The 21074-nt window shown below is 36.7% G+C and overlaps 2 protein-coding genes across 3 annotated transcripts in view; one reads left to right on the plus strand and one right to left on the minus strand.

The window, feature by feature from the left end:
• The window catches only part of NCAM2 (neural cell adhesion molecule 2), a 532557-nt gene that overhangs the window by 327569 nt on the left and 183914 nt on the right, over positions 1-21074 (plus strand). For both annotated transcript variants that reach the window (XM_046003053.1, XM_046003054.1), the window contains exon 6: positions 11522-11639. In XM_046003053.1, coding sequence (XP_045859009.1) covers positions 11522-11639 — 118 coding nt within the window. The remainder of the gene's footprint in view (positions 1-11521; positions 11640-21074) is intronic.
• On the minus strand, positions 5572-8524 carry LOC123940007 (parathymosin). The gene is made up of 2 exons (XM_046002255.1): positions 8500-8524; positions 5572-6373 (listed from the first exon to the last, which is right to left on the minus strand). Exons 1-2 carry the CDS (start codon positions 8522-8524, stop codon positions 6069-6071), a joined length of 330 nt encoding a protein of 109 aa, XP_045858211.1. The 3' UTR covers positions 5572-6068.

The following is a 21074-nucleotide window of genomic DNA, read 5'->3' on the forward strand; positions in this document are numbered from 1 at the left end:
ACAGATTCTATAAGTGCAGTTTTGCTTTCCAAACAGCCTCTCTAGTGATGTCTGTTCACTTCTTTTCACTTATTTTTCTTATTGTTGAATTTAGATTTTCTTTATATATTTCAGATACAATTCCTTGCTCAGAGATGTGATTTGCAAGCACTCTCCCCCATGCTGTGGTGTATCTTTCACCCTCTTAACAGTGTAATTCAGAAAGCAAAGCCTTTTAACTTTACTTTTAAAGAAGTCTGAGTACTAATTTTTTTTCTTTTATGGACCATTCTTTTGGTGTCATTTCTAAGAACTCTTCATTTAGCCCCAAGTCACAAAGACTTTTCTCCCAAATTTTCATGTGAGAGTTTTATACTTACACATTTTAAGTTTAGGTCTTTGATTCATTTGGGGCTCAAAAGTTTTGTATAAGGGATAAATTCTCTCCTCAGGTTCATGTATTTGCATATGAATATCTAGTTACTTAAAAATCATTGCTAAAACACTATTATTTCTCCACTGAAATGCCTTTGCACTTTGTAAACTAGAATTTTAAAACTTTGGCTGTATCGTAGGCGTCTATTTCTGTCTCTCTCTCCTGCTCCACTGATCTATGTGCCTATCCCTGTGCCATATTCTCCAGCTGCATAGCTTTATCCAGGCCTTAAAACCAGAAAGTATGATTTCTATAACTTTGTTCTTCTTTAACAAGAGCCTTTTATAAATTCTAGTTTCTTTGCCTTTCACTTAAACTTTAAAATCATTCTGGTTAAAAAATGATATACTCCTGGGATTTTTAAATTTTTTTTCTCCTGGTATTTTAACTAGAACTGTATAGTCTTGATAACAATTTTGTAATATCTGACATTTTTTTCAATGTTGAGTCTACAAATATGTGAACAGGGTTTGTCTCTTCATTTATTAAGGATTTTTATTTTTCATTTCTTTAATTGGTTTGTAATTTTTAGCATTCAGATACCATACATGAATTTTGTTTGGTTAATACCTAAGTGTTATATTTTGGATCTATTGTATATGGTTTTATATTTTTAATATAACATTAAATATAATGTAAATGTTTACAAATATAAATATGTATTAATATGTATTTAATTGTTCATTGCAAGTATGTATTCAGAAATACGGTTTGTTCTGTGTGTTTTTCTCGTATCTTGTGACTGTTAGGTGCATTTATTAGCTCTAGCAATGTTTATAGATATTTGGATGTGCAGTGAAGACATCAATGCATCTGCAAATTGGAAGAAGATAATTTTTTTCCTTTCCAATTGTTTGGTTTTTATTCTCATTTGTTGCTTAGTACTGGGTTGGTCTTCAGAACGATGGTAAATAAGAGTGTTGAATGGGGACTTCCTTACTTGTTCCCAGGCTTGGAATAATTCTTTTACCTGAACATCACATGGATTTGATTTGTTTTCAGTGTGTTCTGTTTTCCATTCTTCTATTTCTTCTTCCCTGCCTTCTTTTGGATTATGTGAACATTATTTAGCATTCTATTTTATTTATTGTGCTTTTGGCTATATCTATTCTATTTTTTTTTCTCATTGCTATTGTGATTACAATGTACCTATTAATTTTGGAACCAATATTTTACTGTCTCAGTTGAAATGTAGAAACTGTAGCACCATCTATATCCTTACATCCTTTTTTTTCTTTGTCTTAGTTGTCTTCTGTATTATATCTGCATTAATTGAAAACCCCTGTACTCAACGTTAACGTTCTATTTCAGTCATAAAACATGCTTTTACAAAGATATTTACCATTTCTCTTGCTCTTTCTTCATCTGTGAAGTTTCCTCTGATAAAATTTCTCTTTTGTCTGAAGAGTTCCCTTTTCCAGTTCTTTCAGGACCAAGTCTTCTGGCAGAAGTTTTATTAATTGTGAATGATAATGTTTTCATTTTACCCTCATTTCTGAAGGATATTTTTGCTGTACATAGAACTTTATTTTGACACATCTCTCTTTATGGCACTTTAAAAATATTGTTTCACCTCTTTTTGGCCTCTGTGGTTTCTGATCAGAAACCTACAGTTATTTGAATTATTATTTTCCTTTAACTGATACATTTTTTGTGTTTGTATGGCTTTAGCTTTTAGCAGTTTGATTATGATGTTGATATTTTTATTTTCCCAAACAATCTGAATTTTCCCAAATTCAGGTCACATATTGTGACCAGATTTCTGTAGATTGTGGATTAAAAATTAGTTACATTTTCAAAACCTTTGCAGTAGTTTCAGATCTGTATACCTGTACCAGTGTCCATTTCAGTGTCTGTGTGGTGGTTCAGCTCTCATTCAGTTCTCAAAGTCTTGGTACTGTTTAAGATTAGATCTACAAATGTATAGCTCAGGGCTGAGCCCAAGATTTCATGAATAACTTGATACAGTTTCTCTCTTAAGCTCTTTCTACCCTGTGATGCCTCCCATACTTCCTGTTCTGCAATATCCAATTTACTACAGTCCCTTAGACTAAAACTGAGGCTTTGAAAAATAAAAATAAAATATAAAAACTGGGGTTTTATCTGTTCCTCACTTTCACAGATGTGCCCTTATTGGGGGCCCACAAGCTGTAGGAAAGACAAGGAGGGAAGCAATGGGATTTACTTTGCCCTCTTGGAACCACTGCTCTCCTGACTGATGAGGAAGAACATCTTCTCTCAGAGATTCAGGCACTTGTAGGCTCTCACTGCTGTGCCAGGGACTCTCTTCTGCCTGAGACTGAACTGGAAGGCTTCTCTGGATCTCTGTCGGGCCATGTTGATGATTTTTAGAGTTCCTAGCTGCTTTCCGTCCAACAAAGGTGTTCTAAAGAAAAAAAAAATTCTTTTTTTTTAACAGATTTTCTTATACTATTTCAAATTCTGGTATTTCTCTAGTAATAATATGCCTGCTACTACTTACATTTCAGAGTCCTCAAAGAGATTATCCATGTATCCTGTCCTAGTGTTAGGGAAGAATTAAGTGACACAGACAGGATGCTTTGAGGTTACTTTCATTAAACCAAAATTGGAAATCTGTAATATTTTTAAACTTGTTGACACATATGATCAGGATTTTTTTGTTCTTTTTTAAAACTCAAAATGAATATCTTTTCAATAACGATATAACTGAAATGATTTACAACAGTTCACTTGATTGATACTCAATTTGTCATTCTAGTGTGACTCGGAATGTTTAGCTCAGACTTTAGGATAGCTCAGCCTACCTACTAACTTTTGACAGGAGTGTATTTAAGACCATATGTATCTACTTTAGTAAGTGGGACAACTTTAAAGGACTTTGTAGGGGATAAAAGGAAAAGAGGCTGCAACTCTTCTTTCTTTCTGCCCGTCTATCACAGATGAAAATTATATTGGTCTAATAAAATTTGTTCTTTTTAAAAATATGTAATAGTAACTTCCCAAAATTATGAGCTATTTGATCATTTGATGATTCGTTCTGATAGCTATACAGAAATCATAGTAAACTGAACAGTTTTTAGTACCAGGGTAACCTTTTCCTCCCAACATTTTTGTTATCATCAGCATTACCTTCATTCCTGGTATATAAATGAGCCAAGGAAGAACCTCTTTCTCCTATATTAGTCCTCATGTTGTTTTCTTCTTCCTAGCATGGAAAGATGGAATCCTTCCATAATTAACTCGAACCTCATTAGCACCAAATTCAAATTTTTGCACATCTCTTGTTTTAAATATAGCCAAAACATGCATATTTTAACCATTTAGAATCCCCCTGCTTTGCACAGCTTGCAGAGGCACACCCACCTTCTGCTAGCTGTAGAGGAGACAAACTCTGGGCTAGCCCTAGGGACTGCTGCCCTCTGGAGTTCTGCTGTGCTGCTGAGTGAAGTCACCTAGACACAGAAGCCTCTTTCCCAAATCCACCTCTCCCAGGAGTTTCCTTGCCTCCTGGATGGTGCCCCTTACCACACCTACTGTCTCTGGAAGGTCTCTTGCTAGGAAGAATTCACCCTCTTATGCAACCTGTCCAGGCACCACCCAAATAAATCCTATTGTCTAGGGCATGCCGCCATGATCAGTCCTGAAATCCTCCAGCTAATCACATTTCCCAACAGATTCCCTTCTCCAGAATTTCTCAAACGTGATCCTCCTGGAGCACCTGGGAGTCTGAGTCGATGCCTTCAGCTCAGACCATGATCTCCGGGTCCTGGGATGGTGCCCCATGCCTCCACTGCCCTTGGACTTCCTGCTCAGCAGGGGGGTCTACTTCTCTCTCTCTCTCTCTGCCCCTCCCTTCTGCTCTTTCTCTCTCAAATAAATAAATAAATAATCTTAAAAAAGTGATCATTACTAACTCTCTAAGAATGTGTTCTGAAACCTTACACATTAAGATTAATTTTAAACATGCACTATGGTTTTGATTTTAAATTACTTTTCTTGGCAGTTTTCTAAGACTTCTTTTTAAAGGCTAATTTGAATTAACAAGTTGTTTTCTACCTTATTTTGTACCTCAGGTGATATCAAAAGTTTTTGCCTTAGAACTCCTCATATTTGTAAAATTATTGGGGATTCCTCAAGGTTTTGTTTATGTGGGTTATGCCTATTTATATATATCATACATATTACATATTAGGCATTGAAATGAGAAGTTTTTAAATATTTGATTAATTCATTTAAATTTTAAAATATTACTTTAGGGGCACTTGGGTGGCTCAGTTAGTTAAGCGGCTACCTTCGGCTCAGGTCATGATCCCAGAGTCCTGGGATTAAGCCCCACATTGGGCTCCCTCCTTAGCAGAGAGCCTGCTTCTCCCTCTCCCTCTGCCTGCTGCTCTGCCTACTTGTACTCTCTATCTCTGTGTCAAATAAATAAAACGTTTAAAAAATTATATAAAATGTTACCTTATTAATTGTTAAAAATAATAAGTATGCTAATCCAAGTAACATGTTAAAGAAAATAACAACATTTTGAGAAATATATTAAACATTAAAACATTAAACAATAAAACATTAAAAAGTACTGTCGCAATATAGTTGACAATGTCATATTTATTTTAGGTGTATACCTTAGTGATTTGATAATTCTGTACATTACTCAGTGTTCAAGATAAGTGTAGGTCCCCATCTGTCACCATACAACATAAATACAATATTAGACTACATTCCCTGCTCTACTTGTTATCTCTGTGACTTATTTATTTTATAAGTAGAATTTTGTACCTCTTAATCCCCTTTATCTATTTTACCCAGCTCCCTACCCATGTCCCCTCTGGCAATAGCTAGTTTATTTTCTGTATTTTAAGAGGGTAGTTTTTTTGTTTGTTTACTTCCTTGTTTATTTTTTTAATATATTTTACATATGAGTGAAATTATATGGTCTGTGTCATCTTAGTCTAATTTACTTCATTTAGCATAATACATAATAAATGGATATATCCATTCAACTATTGATGGACACTTGGGTAGTTTCCATATCTTGGCTATTGTAAATAATGCTCTAATAAACAAAGGTATGCATAATTTTTTTGAATTGGTGTTTTCATTTTCTTTGAGTACATACTCAGTATGTATGTTTTTTTGTTTTGTTTTGTTTTTTGTTTTGTTTTTTAAAAACAGAAGCGCGACCGTTTCTTTATTAAATTATACAAAAAGGGGAGGGGAGGGGAGGGGGGCAGCTGTGGGGCTCGGCCCCAACCCTGGCCCCACCCCGGCCTGGCGCTGTCTGAGAGAAGGGGATCTGAGGGAGACCCAGGGATCAGGCAGGGTAGGGATGGACAGGACATGAGGATGGAATGCAGAGGTGAGGAAGGAGAGGCTACCGGAGGAGGGGTGAGGGAAGGGAGGAAGAGAGCAAGGACAGGGAGAAGAGCAATTGGGACCAGCTGGGGAGCTCAGATGGAGCAGGTCAAGAGGTGGAACAACGGCAGAGTGAGGATAGAAGGGGCAGTGTCTGGAGAGGCGGACGTGAGAAAGGCTGGGGACAAAGAGGGTGGCAGCTCCGGTGCAGGGTCCAGAACCAGGAGCCAGGTGGAGAGTGGCTGCACTCGTCTGTTCCCACCCCCACCTCCAGGCCCTGAGGGGCCTCCCACCCCCAGCCCATTGGCAGGGGGGCTCATGCCGACGCCCCATTTTCTGTCTTCTGCCGCTTGGGATCCGCTTCATCCTCCTCTTCAGCAGCTCTCTTCAGCGCGGGCCCTTCGTCGTCATCTTCTTCTTCTTCCTCATCTTCTTCTTCCCCTTCATCCTCCTCCTCTCCGTCCTCAGCAGTTTCTTCTTCTTCCTCCTCGGCTCCGTTCTCCTCCTCCTCCACCACTTCTTTCTTTCGCTCTTTTAGGCTGGCTTTCTCCTCCACCTTCTCTTTCTTCTCCTTCAGGTCCTTGGCGCTCAACTCGGCCAACTCGGGATTATATAGTATTTCTATTTTTAATTTTTTGAGTTAACTCCATACTGTTTTCCATGGTGAATGCACCAATTTACTTTCGTGACCAACAGTACCTGAGGGTTTCTCTTTCTCTATATTTTCACCAACACTTGTTATTTCTTGTCGTTTTGACACTAACCATTCTGACTAGTGTGAGGTGATATATTGTGGTTTTGATGTACATTATGGTTTTGATTTCCCCAATGATTAGTGACGTTCAGCATCTTTTCATGTGTCCTCTGTCCATTTTTTCCCCATTTTATTTATTTTTTCAGCGTAACAGTATTCATTGTTTTTGCACAACACCCAGTGCTCCATGCAATACGTGCCCTCCCTATTACCCACGACCTGTTCCCCCAACCTCCCACCCCTGACCCTTCAAAACCCTCAGGCTGTTTTTCTCCTCTGTCCATTTTTGAATCAGATCATTTGGATTTTTGGTGTTGAATTGTGTAAGTTCTTTTTGGATATTAAACTCTTATTGGATATATCATTTCAAATATATGAATATGTCTCCTCAGGCAAGGAAAAAAAAAGCAAAAATAATTACTGGGACTATGCCCAAAAAAAAAAAAAAAGCTTTATTTATTTATTTTTTTTAATTTGACACAGAGAGAGAGATCACAAGTAAGAAGAAAGGCAGACAGGGGTTGGGGGGAAGCAAGCTCCCTGCTGAGCAAAGCCCCACATTGGGGCTTGATCCCAGAACCCTGAGACCATGACCTGAGCTGAAAGCAGAGGGTTAACCCTCTGAGCCATCCTAGGGCCCCAATAAAAAGCTTTTTTGCACAACAAAGTAAACCATCAACAAAATAAATAAAAAACAACTTTCTGCTTTATTTTTTACATTTTTGTAAGTTTCTCTAGTGTGTACTCTAACAGAAGACAGGGAGATTCTCATATCTGTTGCTGCATTCAGTCTTCTGTGATATATTTTTGAACCTGAGGAAAGAACTCTTTTAAACAAGGAGATGATTGAACTTTTCCTCCATTACCACAGTCCAGTAATTGGGATTATGAAAACTGTGAGAATTTTGTTGCAGGAGAAATCCATATTCACACAGATAGGTGTCTGGTAAAGGGAAGGCATCGTAAGACCCCCTGAATGGATTCTGAGGACTTCTGGGCTTCTTGATACATACTTGGAGTACTATAGAATATTGTTAATCACAGAATGTACTCTGAAGAGCATAAAAAGGGCCATGCTTAATCATGAAAGTATCCCTCAACATGTTTAAGACTTTCAGAATTTTTTTTCTATTTTGCCCCGAGTTATTTTCTATATGAACTTTAGTCTTTTATTTAATTATCACCTCTTACTGTGGAAACAAGGAGAAAATCAAAGTAGTGCTTTCCATGCTTCCAACTGTGATTTTTCACTTGGGTGTTCTTTAATAAGGGTTCTAATGCTTATGGACATTCAGCTATGAATTAACTTTAGGAAATTACCTGAAAATTATTTACTTCAACTTTTATTGTTTTATTTTCTTATTTTTTCATTGTGTGTGTGTGTATATATATATATATATATTTTTTTTTTTTTTTTTTTTTCTGGTTAGAAAAGTAATCCACAGTTGGGGTTGAAAAGTGTGTAATGACCACTGAAGGCAATTTGATTTAGTCCTCTTCAGTGAAAATTATATATACATTTACTCTTTGAGATATCAATTTTACTTCTAGATAATTAAATGGAGCATTGATTGCAGTAGATAAAGATTATAATAGCTAAATATTTGGATATTCTCAGGTGACATAATACATGCCTAATAGAAGACTATTACAAAGAAGACTGTAATTTGAACAGGAGTGAAGAATTTCTCTACATAGTAACATGAATATATCCCTTGCATGTATTATTAGTTTGAGAAAAGAAGCATGGTACAGAAAAGGGTATATTTTGTAAGAGAAGCAGGAAATATAAAAAACTGTGTGTTGTTATTTGCATAAAATTACAAGCAATTAATTAAGTGGTTAAGAAGGAAAGGGGTAAGGTACTGTCGAGAGGGGAAGGTCAAGAATTTTAATCAAAATGTATTTCACTTTCTGTCTCGATGATTTTGACTAAGTACATAGTAAGAGGAATTATAAAGTATTTTGTCTTTCTGTGACTGGTTTATTTTACTTGGTATAACATCTTCAAGGGTCATCCATGTGTAGTATATGTCAGAATTAACTTTTTTTTTTAAGATTTTTTATTTATTTATTTGACAGACAGAGATCATAAGTAGGCAGAGAGGCAGGCAGAGAGAGAGAGAGGAGGAAGCAGGCTTGCGGCTGAGCAGAGAGCCCGATGCGGGGCTCGATCCCAGGACCCTGAGACCACGACCTGAGCCGAAGGCAGAGGCTTTAACCCACTGAGCCACCCAGGTGCCCCTCTACCATCTTTTTCAAATCCACCTTTATACTAATTTCTAAGTGTCACACAGCCTTAAGAGTTAAAACAAGGGAAAGTAAGTAAAAGAGGACCGTGAATCTTAATTTTAGTAGTCTTCTGCCAAATAGAGGATATACACGGGAATTTATTTGGTGACATATATTTTGCCCAGATCTGATTGATTAATCAGATGAGTTATGCAAGAATAGCTTTCTTGACAGTGGTGGTGATTGGAGGTGGGAGGTTGTCATGCTTATCTAGAATAAATTTGGAGGGTTATTGGTGGTGGTCAATTTGAACCACATGCATATTCCATAGTTAATGCTATGTTTGTTCTTCAACTTCTGAGAAATATTTAAGTGGTGGTGTGTAGAGGAAGAGGGCAAGACACAAAAGACATGTGGGACTGCTGGATGTCATTGTTGATGAAAGGGAATTAAGCTGTTAAATTAGTGGGATCTTTGGTGCCTGAGCAGCCAGTGAGGGAAATTATAACATGAATTTGAGCCAAAACCTCCATTTAAGTCAGGGTTCTGGAGCTACTTGCATCTACATTCTCATGTTTCTTAAAGCCAAAGAATGAGAACTGAAGCTTACCAGAAAATATTGAGTACTTAGTATATATAGAATATAAGTCATTGTAAGGTTACTAAAACTAGATATTTCAGATATAGTCCAATAAAAAAAGGATTAAGAAGTTAAAATCCTAGATATGGGTCTTATGAGATAGCAAGGCATTTGGATGAAATATAATTGTAATCTCTTTTAAAATTATTTAATCCAGGGGCCTGGGTGGCTCAGTTGGTTAAGGACTGCCTTCTGCTCAGGTCATGATCCAGGGTCCTGGGATGAAGCCCCGTGTTGGGCTCCCTGCTCCACGGGGAGACTCCTTCTCCCTCTCCTTCTGCCCGCCACTCCTCTCTCTCTGTCTCTCTGTCAAATAAATAAATAAAATCTTTTAAAAAAAATTATTTACTCCAACTCAATAGCAAATTCAGAACCAATGAGGTAGTACACATAAAAATGCTCTATAGTTTGATCAGTGGCTTACAAATTCCCTGCATATCTTAGCATCAGAACTAGTGAACACCTCTGCGGGTTTCGAATGCTATTATTCTTCAGAATAGTTCCGGAATTTCTCTTCAAAGGACCCTATAAATATGCAATAATAATATTGTTTGACAAATCCACACTCTAAGTAAGAACGCACATTTCATGAGCTGAGTCACTGTATCATAAAATGTAAACATTAAGATTTGTCAATTCTTACAAACCATCCAGCATATGCAGTTTACACGACAGAACAGAAAATTATGATAAAGAATAAATAATGTGTTTCAGTAGTAAAAATAGTAGGACAAGCACTGGAGCATGTGATTCCCCATTTTGAAATGTTTTTCCACAAATACAGAAATTTACGCAAATGGAGAATTTTTTTAAAAACTTCATTTACATTCTAATTATCTAATGGGTTAAAATATTTATTGTTGTAATAAAAAATAGTCATGTGCTATTGCAACTACATTTATTATAACAAAATGAAAGGCATTACATTTTGATTAAAGTGTTCTTTTCTATAATTACAAAAGAAGTAAAACAAGGTACAGAAAGTCAAATTTTAATGTACTTGAAATGCAGAGTTAATGTCTCAAAAACAGTCCATCCTACTGTAATACTTGTAATTACTATGTTACTTTAGAGACAGCATGCCAGATCATGTCCCTTGTATCTAAATTCATAAAGGCAGAAACTTGATTTATTGTGCTTAACTGGTAAGATACATATCAGTTCCTATCCCCACCATCAATGACAATAATACAGCATCAGTGCTGACCTGAATGCTATTGTGGAGATATTTAATTATTGTCACACTTCTAAATGCCTGTCTGGTCATGTTGTTTAGGATATGTAAAAAACAATTCTATTAATATAATTAATTTTGTGAATATCATTTTGTCAGATTCAATTGAAAATCAGAGTGTTCATTAAAATAAAAATTTATGCTGTGCTTTGATATTTAGCATCTATTATGGATACTATTGATTTATTTATTGCAAACAGTACATTTCAGTAACAGTTTCAACATGTCCAAATGTGCAGCATATACGGTTTTTGCAATGTAATTAGTTAGAAATTGGGGAAGCTTAATTTTAAAATTGAATTGTTCGTGAAAATCTATTTCATACTCTCTATAGCTTGAGCAGTTTCTCTTCATAAAATGTTCTATAGTTGTGTGAAGAAATTAAGTGCAGTTAATCAGAAAGAACATTATCGTTTGACACCTAATTTGAAAGCCCTGTCTTGAAGCAGTGAATGATTGCTTATAGAATTACATGTACCGATGAAGACCCAAATAGGAAATCCATTTATGCTCTGAGTAGATCTCAGTGTTGCTGTCAGTCAGGGTGGTATTGTCTGTTTTTTTGTGAGAAATATTTCATAAAAGTATACATATAAATTTGTTAAAATGTCTGGTTTACAAAAGTTTCTCATTTAGTCTAATTTGATGGGTTAAAAATGGTAAAATAACACAGGTGTGTATTATTTAATTATTGTACATTGGAAGGCAGATCAGTGGTCCTAAAGCCATTTTACTGTGCAACCAAGTCCATCTTGTTGATGTAAGTAATGTAAGTACAGAAGTAAGTGATCAAGTTCTAAAGCTTAGCATTTTAACAAGGACAACAACTAAGTAGTTGTAAGGAAGTCCCAATGGTGTTGATGAAATGTTTTTCATCTCCATTTAATCTATGTTTATGTCCTTTTTCAGTGCCGCCAGTAATCACAATGCCTCAGAAATCCTTTAATGCCACAGCAGAGAGAGGAGAGGAGATGATGTTATCTTGCAGGGCCTCTGGTTCCCCTGAGCCCTCCATCTCCTGGTACAGGTAGGTGTTATACGTGTACATCCTTCTGGCTTACATCCAGAATCAATGTCATGGAAAAAGATTCCTGATATTATTTTATCAAGAATAAAAACATTCTTTTGAGTTTTATTAAAAGGTTGTGGTGGTTTTGTTTTCAGTTAAATTGGTTAGATTAAATTGTTAAAGAGATTAACAAAGTGAATTAACCCAAGTCAAAGGCCCACTAATCAGCTGGTTATACTTTGTATAAGGCATATTTTTGGCCAAAGTGGGCCCAGAAGCCCAATGACTGATTCAACCACGTTAATGTTACTTCTAGAGAGTATCTAGAAATAGGAATGCTATTATTAATAGCATCACTGTGTGTATATTAAAAATCATATTTTATTAAAATGTAATTGTATGTTTTACTTATGTACCATATTATTCAGGAAAAAAGCTAATTATGTACAGTTAAATTTCCATAAATGTAATGTCATTTTTAAAAAATTTACTTCATGGGGCGCCTGGGTGGCTTAGTGGGTTAAGCCGCTGCCTTCGGCTCAGGTCATGATCTCAGGGTCCTGGGATCGAGTCCCGCATCCGGTTCTCTGCTCAGCAGGGAGCCTGCTTCTCCCTCTCTCTCTGCCTGCCTCTCTGCCTACTTGTGATCTCTGCCTGTCAAATAAATAAATAAAATCTTAAAAAAAAAAGAGCTGCAAAAAATAATAATAAAATAAATAAATAAATAAATTACTTCATCAAAAGAATAAACTCTCTATTCTAAATCTGTTCTTTGACAGTTTACTTTTATATATTTCTATAGAATTTTTAAATGTTACTTGATTTCTATTAACATCAAACAGATATCAACATATTTCATTCTTTTTAAAAAATTTTCATCAGCTTTTTATTAATTGACTTATATTATTAAATATTTTTGCTTCTAATTGTTTAATACTAATTTGATTCTGTCCATGTTTTTTATTTATTATGTTCAGTTAGCCACTGTATAGCTTTTGATGTAGTGTTCAGTGGTTTGTTAGTTAAGTATAACACCCAGTGCTCATCACAGCACATGCTGTCCTCAATACTCATGACCCTGTTATCCCCTCCCCCCACTACCTCCCACTCTGAAAATCCCAGATTGTTTCTTGGGGTCCATAGTCCTTCATGGCTAATTTCCCTCTATGATTTCTCGCACTTTGGATTTCCCTCCCTTCCCCTATGGTCCTCCATGCTACTGCTTATGTTCCACATATGAGTGAAATCATATGTTGTCTTTCTCTGCTTGACTTACTTCACTTAGCATAATCCCCTCCAGTTCCATCCATGTTGATGCAAATGGTGGGAAATCATCGTTTCTGATGGCTGTGCTTATGTACCACATCTTCTTTATCCATTCATCTGTTGAAGGGCATCTCAGCTCCTTCCACAGTTTGGCTATTGTGAACATTGTTGCTATGAACATTGGGGTGCACATGCCCCTTCTTTTCACTATGTCTGTATCTTTGGGATAAATGCCCAGTAATGTAATTGTCAGGTCATAGGGTAGCTTTATTCTTAACATCTTGAGGAAACTCCATACTGTTTTGCAGAGTGGCTGTACCAAACTTCATTCCCACCAACAGTGTAAGAGGGGTCGGGTCCCCTTTCTCCACATCCTTGCCAACAATTGTTGTTTCCTGTTTTGTTAGTTTTTCCCATTCTAACTGTTGTAAGGTAGTGTCTTACTGTGATTTTGATTTGTATTTCCCTGATGGCTAGTGATGTTTAACATTTTTTCATGTGTTTGTTAGCCATTTGTATGTCTTTTTGGAGAAGTGTCTGTTTATGTCTTCTGCTCATTTTTTGACTGGGTTATTAGTTTTTTGAGTGTTGATTTTGAGAAGTTTTTTATATATATATTTTTTGTTGTTTGTTTATTTGTTTATTTACAGCATAACAGTGTTCATTGTTTTGGCATCACACCCAGTGCTCCATGCAGTACCTGCCCTCCCAGTTATCCACCACCTGGTTCCTCAACCTCCCACCACCACCCCACCACCACCCCTTCAAAACCCTCTGGTTGTTTTTCAGAGTCCATAGTCTCTCATGGTTCATCTCCCCTTCCAGTTTCCCTCAACTCCCTCTCCTCTCCATCTCCCCATGTCCTCCATGTTATTTGTTATGCTCCACAAATAAGTGAGACCATATGATACTTGACTCTCTCTGCTTGACTTATTTCGCTCAGCATAATCTCTTCCAGTCCCGTCCATGTTGCTACGAAAGTTGGGTATTCATCCTTTCTGATGGAGGCATAATACTCCATTGTGTATATGGACCACATCTTCCTTATCCATTCATCCGTTGAAGGGCATCTTGGTTCTTTCCACAGTTTGGCGACTGTAGCCATTGCTGCAATAAACATTGGGGTACAGATGGCCCTTCTTTTCACTACATCTGTATTTTGGGGTAAATACCCAGCAGTGCAATTGCGGGGTCATAGGGAAGCTCTATTCTTAATTTCTTCAGGAATCTCCACACTGTTCTCCAAAGTGGCTGCACTAACTTGCATTCCCACCAACAGTATAAGAGGGTTCCCCTTTCTCCACATCCTCTCCAACACACGTTGTTTCCTGTCTTGCTCATTTTGGCCATTCTAACTGGTGTCAGGTGGTATCTCAATGTGGTTTTAATTTGAATCTCCCTGATGGCTAGTGATGATGAACATTTTTTCATGTGTCTGATAGCCATTTGTATGTCTTCATTGGAGAAGTGTCTGTTCATATCTTCTGCCCGTTTTTTGATATGATTATCTGTTTTGTGTGTGTTGAGTTTGAGAAGTTCTTTATAGATCCTGGATATCAACCTTTTGTCTGTACTGTCATTTGCAAATATCTTCTCCCATTCGTGGGTTGCCTTTTGGTTTTGTTGACTGTTTCCTTTGCTGTGCAGAAGCTTTTGATCTTGATGAAGTCCCAAAAGTTCATTTTTGCTTTTGTTTCCTTGGCCTTTGGAGACATATCTTGAAAGAAGTTGCTGTGGCTGATATCGAAGAGGTTACTGCCTATGTTCTCCTCTAGGATTCTGATAGATTCCTGTCTCACGTTGAGGTCTTTTATCCATTTTGAGTTTATCTTTGTGTACGGTGTAAGAGAATGGTCGAGTTTCATTCTTCTACATATCGCTGTCCAGTTTTCCCAGCTTTTTGAAAAAGTTTTCCCATTTATTGAAGAGACTGTCTTTTTTCCATTGAATATTTTTTCCTGTTTTGTTGAAGATTATTTCACCATAGAGTTGAGGGTCCATATCTGGGCTCTCCACTCTATTACACCGGTCTATGTGTCTGTTTTTATGCCAGTACCACGCTGTCTTGGTGATCACAGCTTTGTAGTAAAGCTTGAAATCGGATAACGTGATGCCGCCAGTTTTGTTTTTGTTTTTCAACATTTCCTTAGCAATTCGGGGTCTCTTCTGATTCCATACAAATTTTAGGATTATTTGCTCCAGCTCTTTGAAAAATACCGGTGGAATTTTGATCGGAATGGCATTAAAAGTATAGATTGCTCTAGGCAGTATAGACACTTTAACAATGTTTATTCTTCCAATCCAAGAGCATGGAACAGTCTTCCATCTTTTTGTGTCTTCTTCAATTTCTTTCATGAGTGTTCTGTAGTTCCTTGAGTACAGGTCCTTTACCTCTTTGGTTAGGTTTATTCCCAGGTATCTTATGGTTCTTGGTGCTATAGTAAATGGAATCGATTCTCTAATTTCCCTTTCTGTATTTTCATTGTTAGTGTATAAGAAAGTCACTGATTTCTGTACATTGACTTTGTATCCTGCCACGTTACTGAATTGCTGTATGAGTTCTAGTAGTTTGGGGGTGGAGTCTTTGGGGTTTTCCATATACAGAATCATGTCATCTGCGAAGAGAGAGAGTTTGACTTCTTCCTTGCCAATTTGGATACCTTTTATTTCTCTTTGTTGTCTGATTGCCGTTGCTAGGACTTCTAATACTATGTTGAACAAGAGTGGTGAGAGTGGGCATCCTTGTCGTGTTCCTGATCTCAACGGGAAGGCTGCAAGCTTTTTCCCATTGAGGATGATATTTGCTGTGGGTCTTTCATAGATAGATTTGATGAAGTTCAGGAACGTTCCCTCTATCCCTATACTTTGAAGCGTTTTCATCAGGAACGGATGCTGGATTTTGTCAAATGCTTTTTCTGCATCAATTGAGAGGACCATGTGGCTCTTCTCTCTTCTCTTATTGATGTGTTCTATCACACTGATTGATTTGCGAATGTTGAACCAACCTTGCAACCCAGGGATGACTCCTACCTGGTCATGGTTTATATATCTTTATAATTCTTGGATATCAGCCCTTTATCTGTAATGTTATTTGCAAATATCTTCTCCCATTCCATGGGCTGCCTCTTAGTTTTATTGACTGTTTCCCTTGCTGTGTCCAATCTTTTTAACTTGATGAAGTTCTGAAAGTTTATTTTTGCTTTTGTTTCACTTGTCTTTGGAGATATGTCTCAAAAGAATTTACTGTGACCCATGTCGAAGAGGTAATTGCCTATGTTCTCCTCTAGGATTTTGATGGATTCTTGTCTCACATTGAGGTCTTTCATCCATTTTGAGTTTATCTCTGTGTATGGTGTAAGGGAATGTTCCAATTTCAATATATTTCCTTCTTTTGGGTTGTGGCTCTAACTGTTAAAAAAGAGACAAAGAAACTTTACAAATGGACATTAAAAATACATCTTAGTTATTAATTCAGGTTACTACTCAAGCATAGCTACAGATATTTATAGAATCTCTTCTATGCTTCATAAACCAAATAGTTTAGGAATAATCACAAGAGGGGCCCCTGGGTGGCTCAGCGGGTTAAAGCCTCTGCCTTCGGCTCAGGTCATGATCCTGGGACTCTGGGATCTAGCCCGGCATCAGGCTCTCTGCTCAGCAGGGAGCCTGCTTCCTCCTCTCTCTCTGCCTGCCTCTCTGCCTGCTTATGATCTCTATCTGTCAAATAAATAAATAAAATCTTTAAAAAAAAAAGAATAATCACAAGAAAACAATTAGTAGAAATATATTCATATTGACAAAAATTAGCCATAGTGAGGATTAGGTTGTTTAAAAAAAACTTTTTTTTTTTTTTTTTAGATTTTTTTTTCCCTTTTTATTAATTTTTTCAGCGTAACAGTATTCATTCTTTTTGCACAACACCCAGTGCTCCATGCAAAACGTGCCCTCCCCATCACCCACCACCTGTTCCCCCAACCTCCCACCCCTGACCCTTCAAAACCCTCAGGTTGTTTTTCAGAGTCCATAGTCTCTTATGGTTCGCCTCCCCTCCCCAATGTCCATAGCCCGCTCCCCCTCTCCCAATCCCACCTCCCCCCAGCAACCCCCAGTTTGTTTTGTGAGATTAAGAGTCATTTATGGTTTGTCTCCCTCCCAATCCCATCTTGTTTCATTTATTCTTCTCCTATCCCCCTATCCCCCCATGTTGCTTCTCCATGTCCTCATATCAGGGAGATCATATGATAGTTGTCTTTCTCCGATTGACTTATTTCACTAAGCATGATACGCTCTAGTTCCATCCACGTCGTCGCAAATGGCAAGATTTCATTTCTTTTGATGGCTGCATAGTATTCCATTGTGTATATATACCACATCTTCTTGATCCATTCATCTGTTGATGGACATCTAGGTTCTTTCCATAGTCTGGCTATTGTAGACATTGCTGCTATAAACATTCGGGTACACGTGCCCCTTCAGATCACTATGTTTGTATCTTTAGGGTAAATACCCAGTAGTGCAATTGCTGGGTCATAGGGTAGTTCTATTTTCAACATTTTGAGGAACCTCCATGCTGTTTTCCAGAGTGGTTGCACCAGCTTGCATTCCCACCAACAGTGGAGGAGGGTTCCCCTTTCTCCACACACGAAAATAGACTCCAAATGGATGAAGGACCTCAATGTGAGAAAGGAATCCATCAAAATCCTTGAGGAGAATGCAGGCAGCAACCTCTTCGACCTCAGCCGTAGCAACATCTTCCTAGGAACAACGGCAAAGGCAAGGGAAGCAAGGGCAAAAATGAACTATTGGGATTTCATCAAGATCAAAAGCTTTTGCACAGCAAAGGAAACAGTTAACAAAACCAAAAGACAACTGACAGAATGGGAGAAGATATTTGCAAACGACATATCAGATAAAGGGCTAGTATCCAAAATCTATAAGGAACTTAGCAAACTCAACACCCAAAGAACAAACAATCCAATCAAGAAATGGGCAGAGGACATGAACAGACATTTCTGCAAAGAAGACATCCAGATGGCCAACAGACACATGAAAAAGTGCTCCACGTCACTCGGCATCAGGGAAATACAAATCAAAACCACAATGAGATATCACCTCACACCAGTCAGAATGGCTAAAATTAACAAGTCAGGAAATGACAGATGCTGGCGAGGATGTGGAGAAAGGGGAACCCTCCTCCACTGTTGGTGGGAATGCAAGCTGGTCCAACCACTCTGGAAAACAGCATGGAGGTTCCTCAAAATGTTGAAAATAAAAAAAACTTTTTCAAGAAGAATAATTACAACCCAATTCCCTTTTTTTCTATTAATTCCTGAGCACTTACTGATATTCTGCTCCTTTCAAACCTAATCCATTTAATACAGCAGGTAGCAATAAACAAGATATTTCTTCAAATCAGGTAAATAGATGTTCTTTGCAAACATTAATTCCTTTGTGACATACTGTTGGTATTTTCTGAAGGATTACACATCAAACATGAACATATTCACCCCAGATAATGATCATGTATCTCAGAGACTTCTGGTTTCTGGTGTGTATCCTTAAGAGTCAATATTACATCTAATTGCAGCACAGAAAAGCTCTTGGATCATTCATTACAATGAACAAATATTGTTCTAGAATCTCATTCTCATCATTTTTTCTTTCCAGGGGAGACTTCCTTGTGTTTAGATTTCTGTCTTAAAGTTCAACATTTGTTCAAAATTCTCTTATTTAAGTGGAAACATAATTATACAGGCTAGAATAAATAAAATTCATAGGCTAATATAGTAAGTCATTTAAATCTGTATTTTTTATCTTTCCATCTTTATATAGCATTTGTTTCATCCCTTTAATGGTGCAAATAATTGTTCCATTCTCAGATATTTAATATATAATAGCAGAATGGGAGTATATGGTAATGACATTGACAAAATTAAAATTAGTATTAGAAGGAAGTTTTTATTTTGACATTACATATGTCATATTTATATATGTGTATATAAAATGTATAATTATAATGCTTATTAATTTTTTTTAAATATTTGGAAAATTTTCCAATGAAACAGCCTATGCTAGGACTTGTGTAGTGTAAAGGTTTAACTACAAATTCAAGTTCTTTCATAGACCTAGGTCTATCCCAGTAATATCTTTGTCTTTAGTGGTCTCTGGTGATATCTATCTTTCCAGCAATTTGTCCATTTCATTTCAGTTGTTTTTACTAGCATAAAGTCATTTATAGTATTTTCTTATTATACTTATAATTTGTGCATTATCTATATTGGTCCTTCCTCTCTCATCCTGATAACCTGGTCACTGGTTATTTGTTCTGCTCCCTTTTCATCCCAATCAGTCTAGAAAAATGTTTATGAAAAGAACAATCTTTTCAATGATCAGCTTTTGGATTCACTTATTTTCTTCTTATTTTTCTATTTTCTAATTCACTGATTTCTGCTCTTATTTTTATTATTGTCTTCCTTTTTTTACTTTTTGTTCAATATTCTTTTCTTTTTTTAGTGGCTCGAAGTGGATACATACGTCATTGATTTCAATCATTTATACTTTTCTAATATAAACATTCATTTTTCCCTTTAACAATACTTTAATTGCACTGTACTCATTTTAATATGTCACAGTTCCATTTTTGTCCAGTTCAAATATATATATATATTTTTTTTAAGATTTTATTTATTTGTTTATTTGACAGTGAGAGAGAGAAAACACAGGTAGGCAGAGAGGCAGGCAGAGAGAGAGAGAGAGAGAGAGAGGGAAGCAGGCTCCCTGCCGAGCAGAGATCCTGATGTAGGACTCGATCCCAGGACCCTGAGATCATGACCTGAGCCGAAGGCAGCGGCTTAACCCACTGAGCCACCCAGGCGCCCCAGTTCAAATATATTTTTTAAAAATTTTATTTATTTTTTAGAGAAAGAGAAAGCATGCATGAATGCAAGTTGGGGGAGGAGCAGAGGGAGAGGGAGAAACAGGCTCCCCGTTGAGTGTAGAGCCTGATGTAGGGTTTGGTTCCAAGATCCTGAGATCATGACCTGAGCTAAAGGCAGGCATTTAACTGGGTGACTGAGCCACCCAGGCACCCCTTGTTCAAGTATTTAAATTTTTTTTTCTTGTAATGTTATCTTGTTTGTTTCAAGTTTTATTTACATTCCAGTTAGTTAACATATGGTGTAATATTAGTTTTAGGTATAGAATTTTAGAGATTCATCACTCATATATAATAGCCAGTGCTCATGACAGCAAGATATCTCCTTAATCTCCATCACCCATTTAACCGATTTCCCCTCACTGCCCCTCTAGCAACCTTCAGTTTATTCCCTGTAATTAAGAGTCTCTTTTGTGGATTGCCTTGCTCTCTCCTTTTCCCCTGTGTTTATCTGCTTTGTGTCTTAAATTCGATCTATGAGTGAAATCATATGGTATTTGTCTTTCTCTGACTTACATCGCTTAGCATGGTATACTCTAATTCCATCCACACCATTGCAAAATACAAAATTTCATTTTGATGCCCGAGTAATACTCCATTGTACTATTTCTTTATCCAATTACTCTATCCTTTCATCAGTCTATGGACATTTGGGTTCTTTCTATAATTTGGCTATTGTTGATTTTGCTGCTTATAAATATCAGGATACAATTGTCTCTCTGTATCAATTCTTGTAACATTATTTTCGACGTTGGTTATTTAGAATGTTGCTGATTTTTTTCCAAATATTTGGGTGTATTTCATATGTATTTCTGATACTAATTTAAAACTAAATTCCTTAATTGTTAGAAAACATACTTTATATGATATCAGTTTACTTAAATTTATTAGGTCTCACTTTATAATATTTTCAAATGTTCTGTTTGCACTTGACAAAATACATATATGTGTATATGTGTATATATCTATATATAGAAAGGTAGATAAATAGATATTCCACTATCATATGGAGTAGTCTCTAAATATCAAATAGGTCAGCTAGGTGATTAGTATTATTCACATCTTCTATATCCTTACTGATTTTACAATTATTATCTCTTTCTGTTCTCAGTTCTCTCTGTTTTATTCCATGTCTTTTGAAGCCCTGTTATGTGTTTAAATATTTATCAAAGTCAGTATTATAAAAATTATTAAAGAACTTGTTTAGGAATAAAATGATACCAGATAGAATTTTGAGTCCTTTTTTTCTGTTT

This window comes from Meles meles, chromosome 4 (assembly GCF_922984935.1).
Source record: "Meles meles chromosome 4, mMelMel3.1 paternal haplotype, whole genome shotgun sequence".
In the NCBI taxonomy this organism is placed as follows: Eukaryota; Metazoa; Chordata; class Mammalia; order Carnivora; family Mustelidae; genus Meles; species Meles meles.

What these genes read in the sequence shown, in the direction of transcription:
- LOC123940007 (XM_046002255.1), bottom strand. Translation starts at nt 8,524, where the DNA reads ATGACCCTTGAAGATGTTATACCAA. An exon ending in CCTTGAAGATGTTATACCAA is followed by an intron (nt 6,374 to 8,499) that starts GTAAAATAAACC and finishes AATTAAAAATAG; the next exon opens with AAATACTATATAATCCCGAG.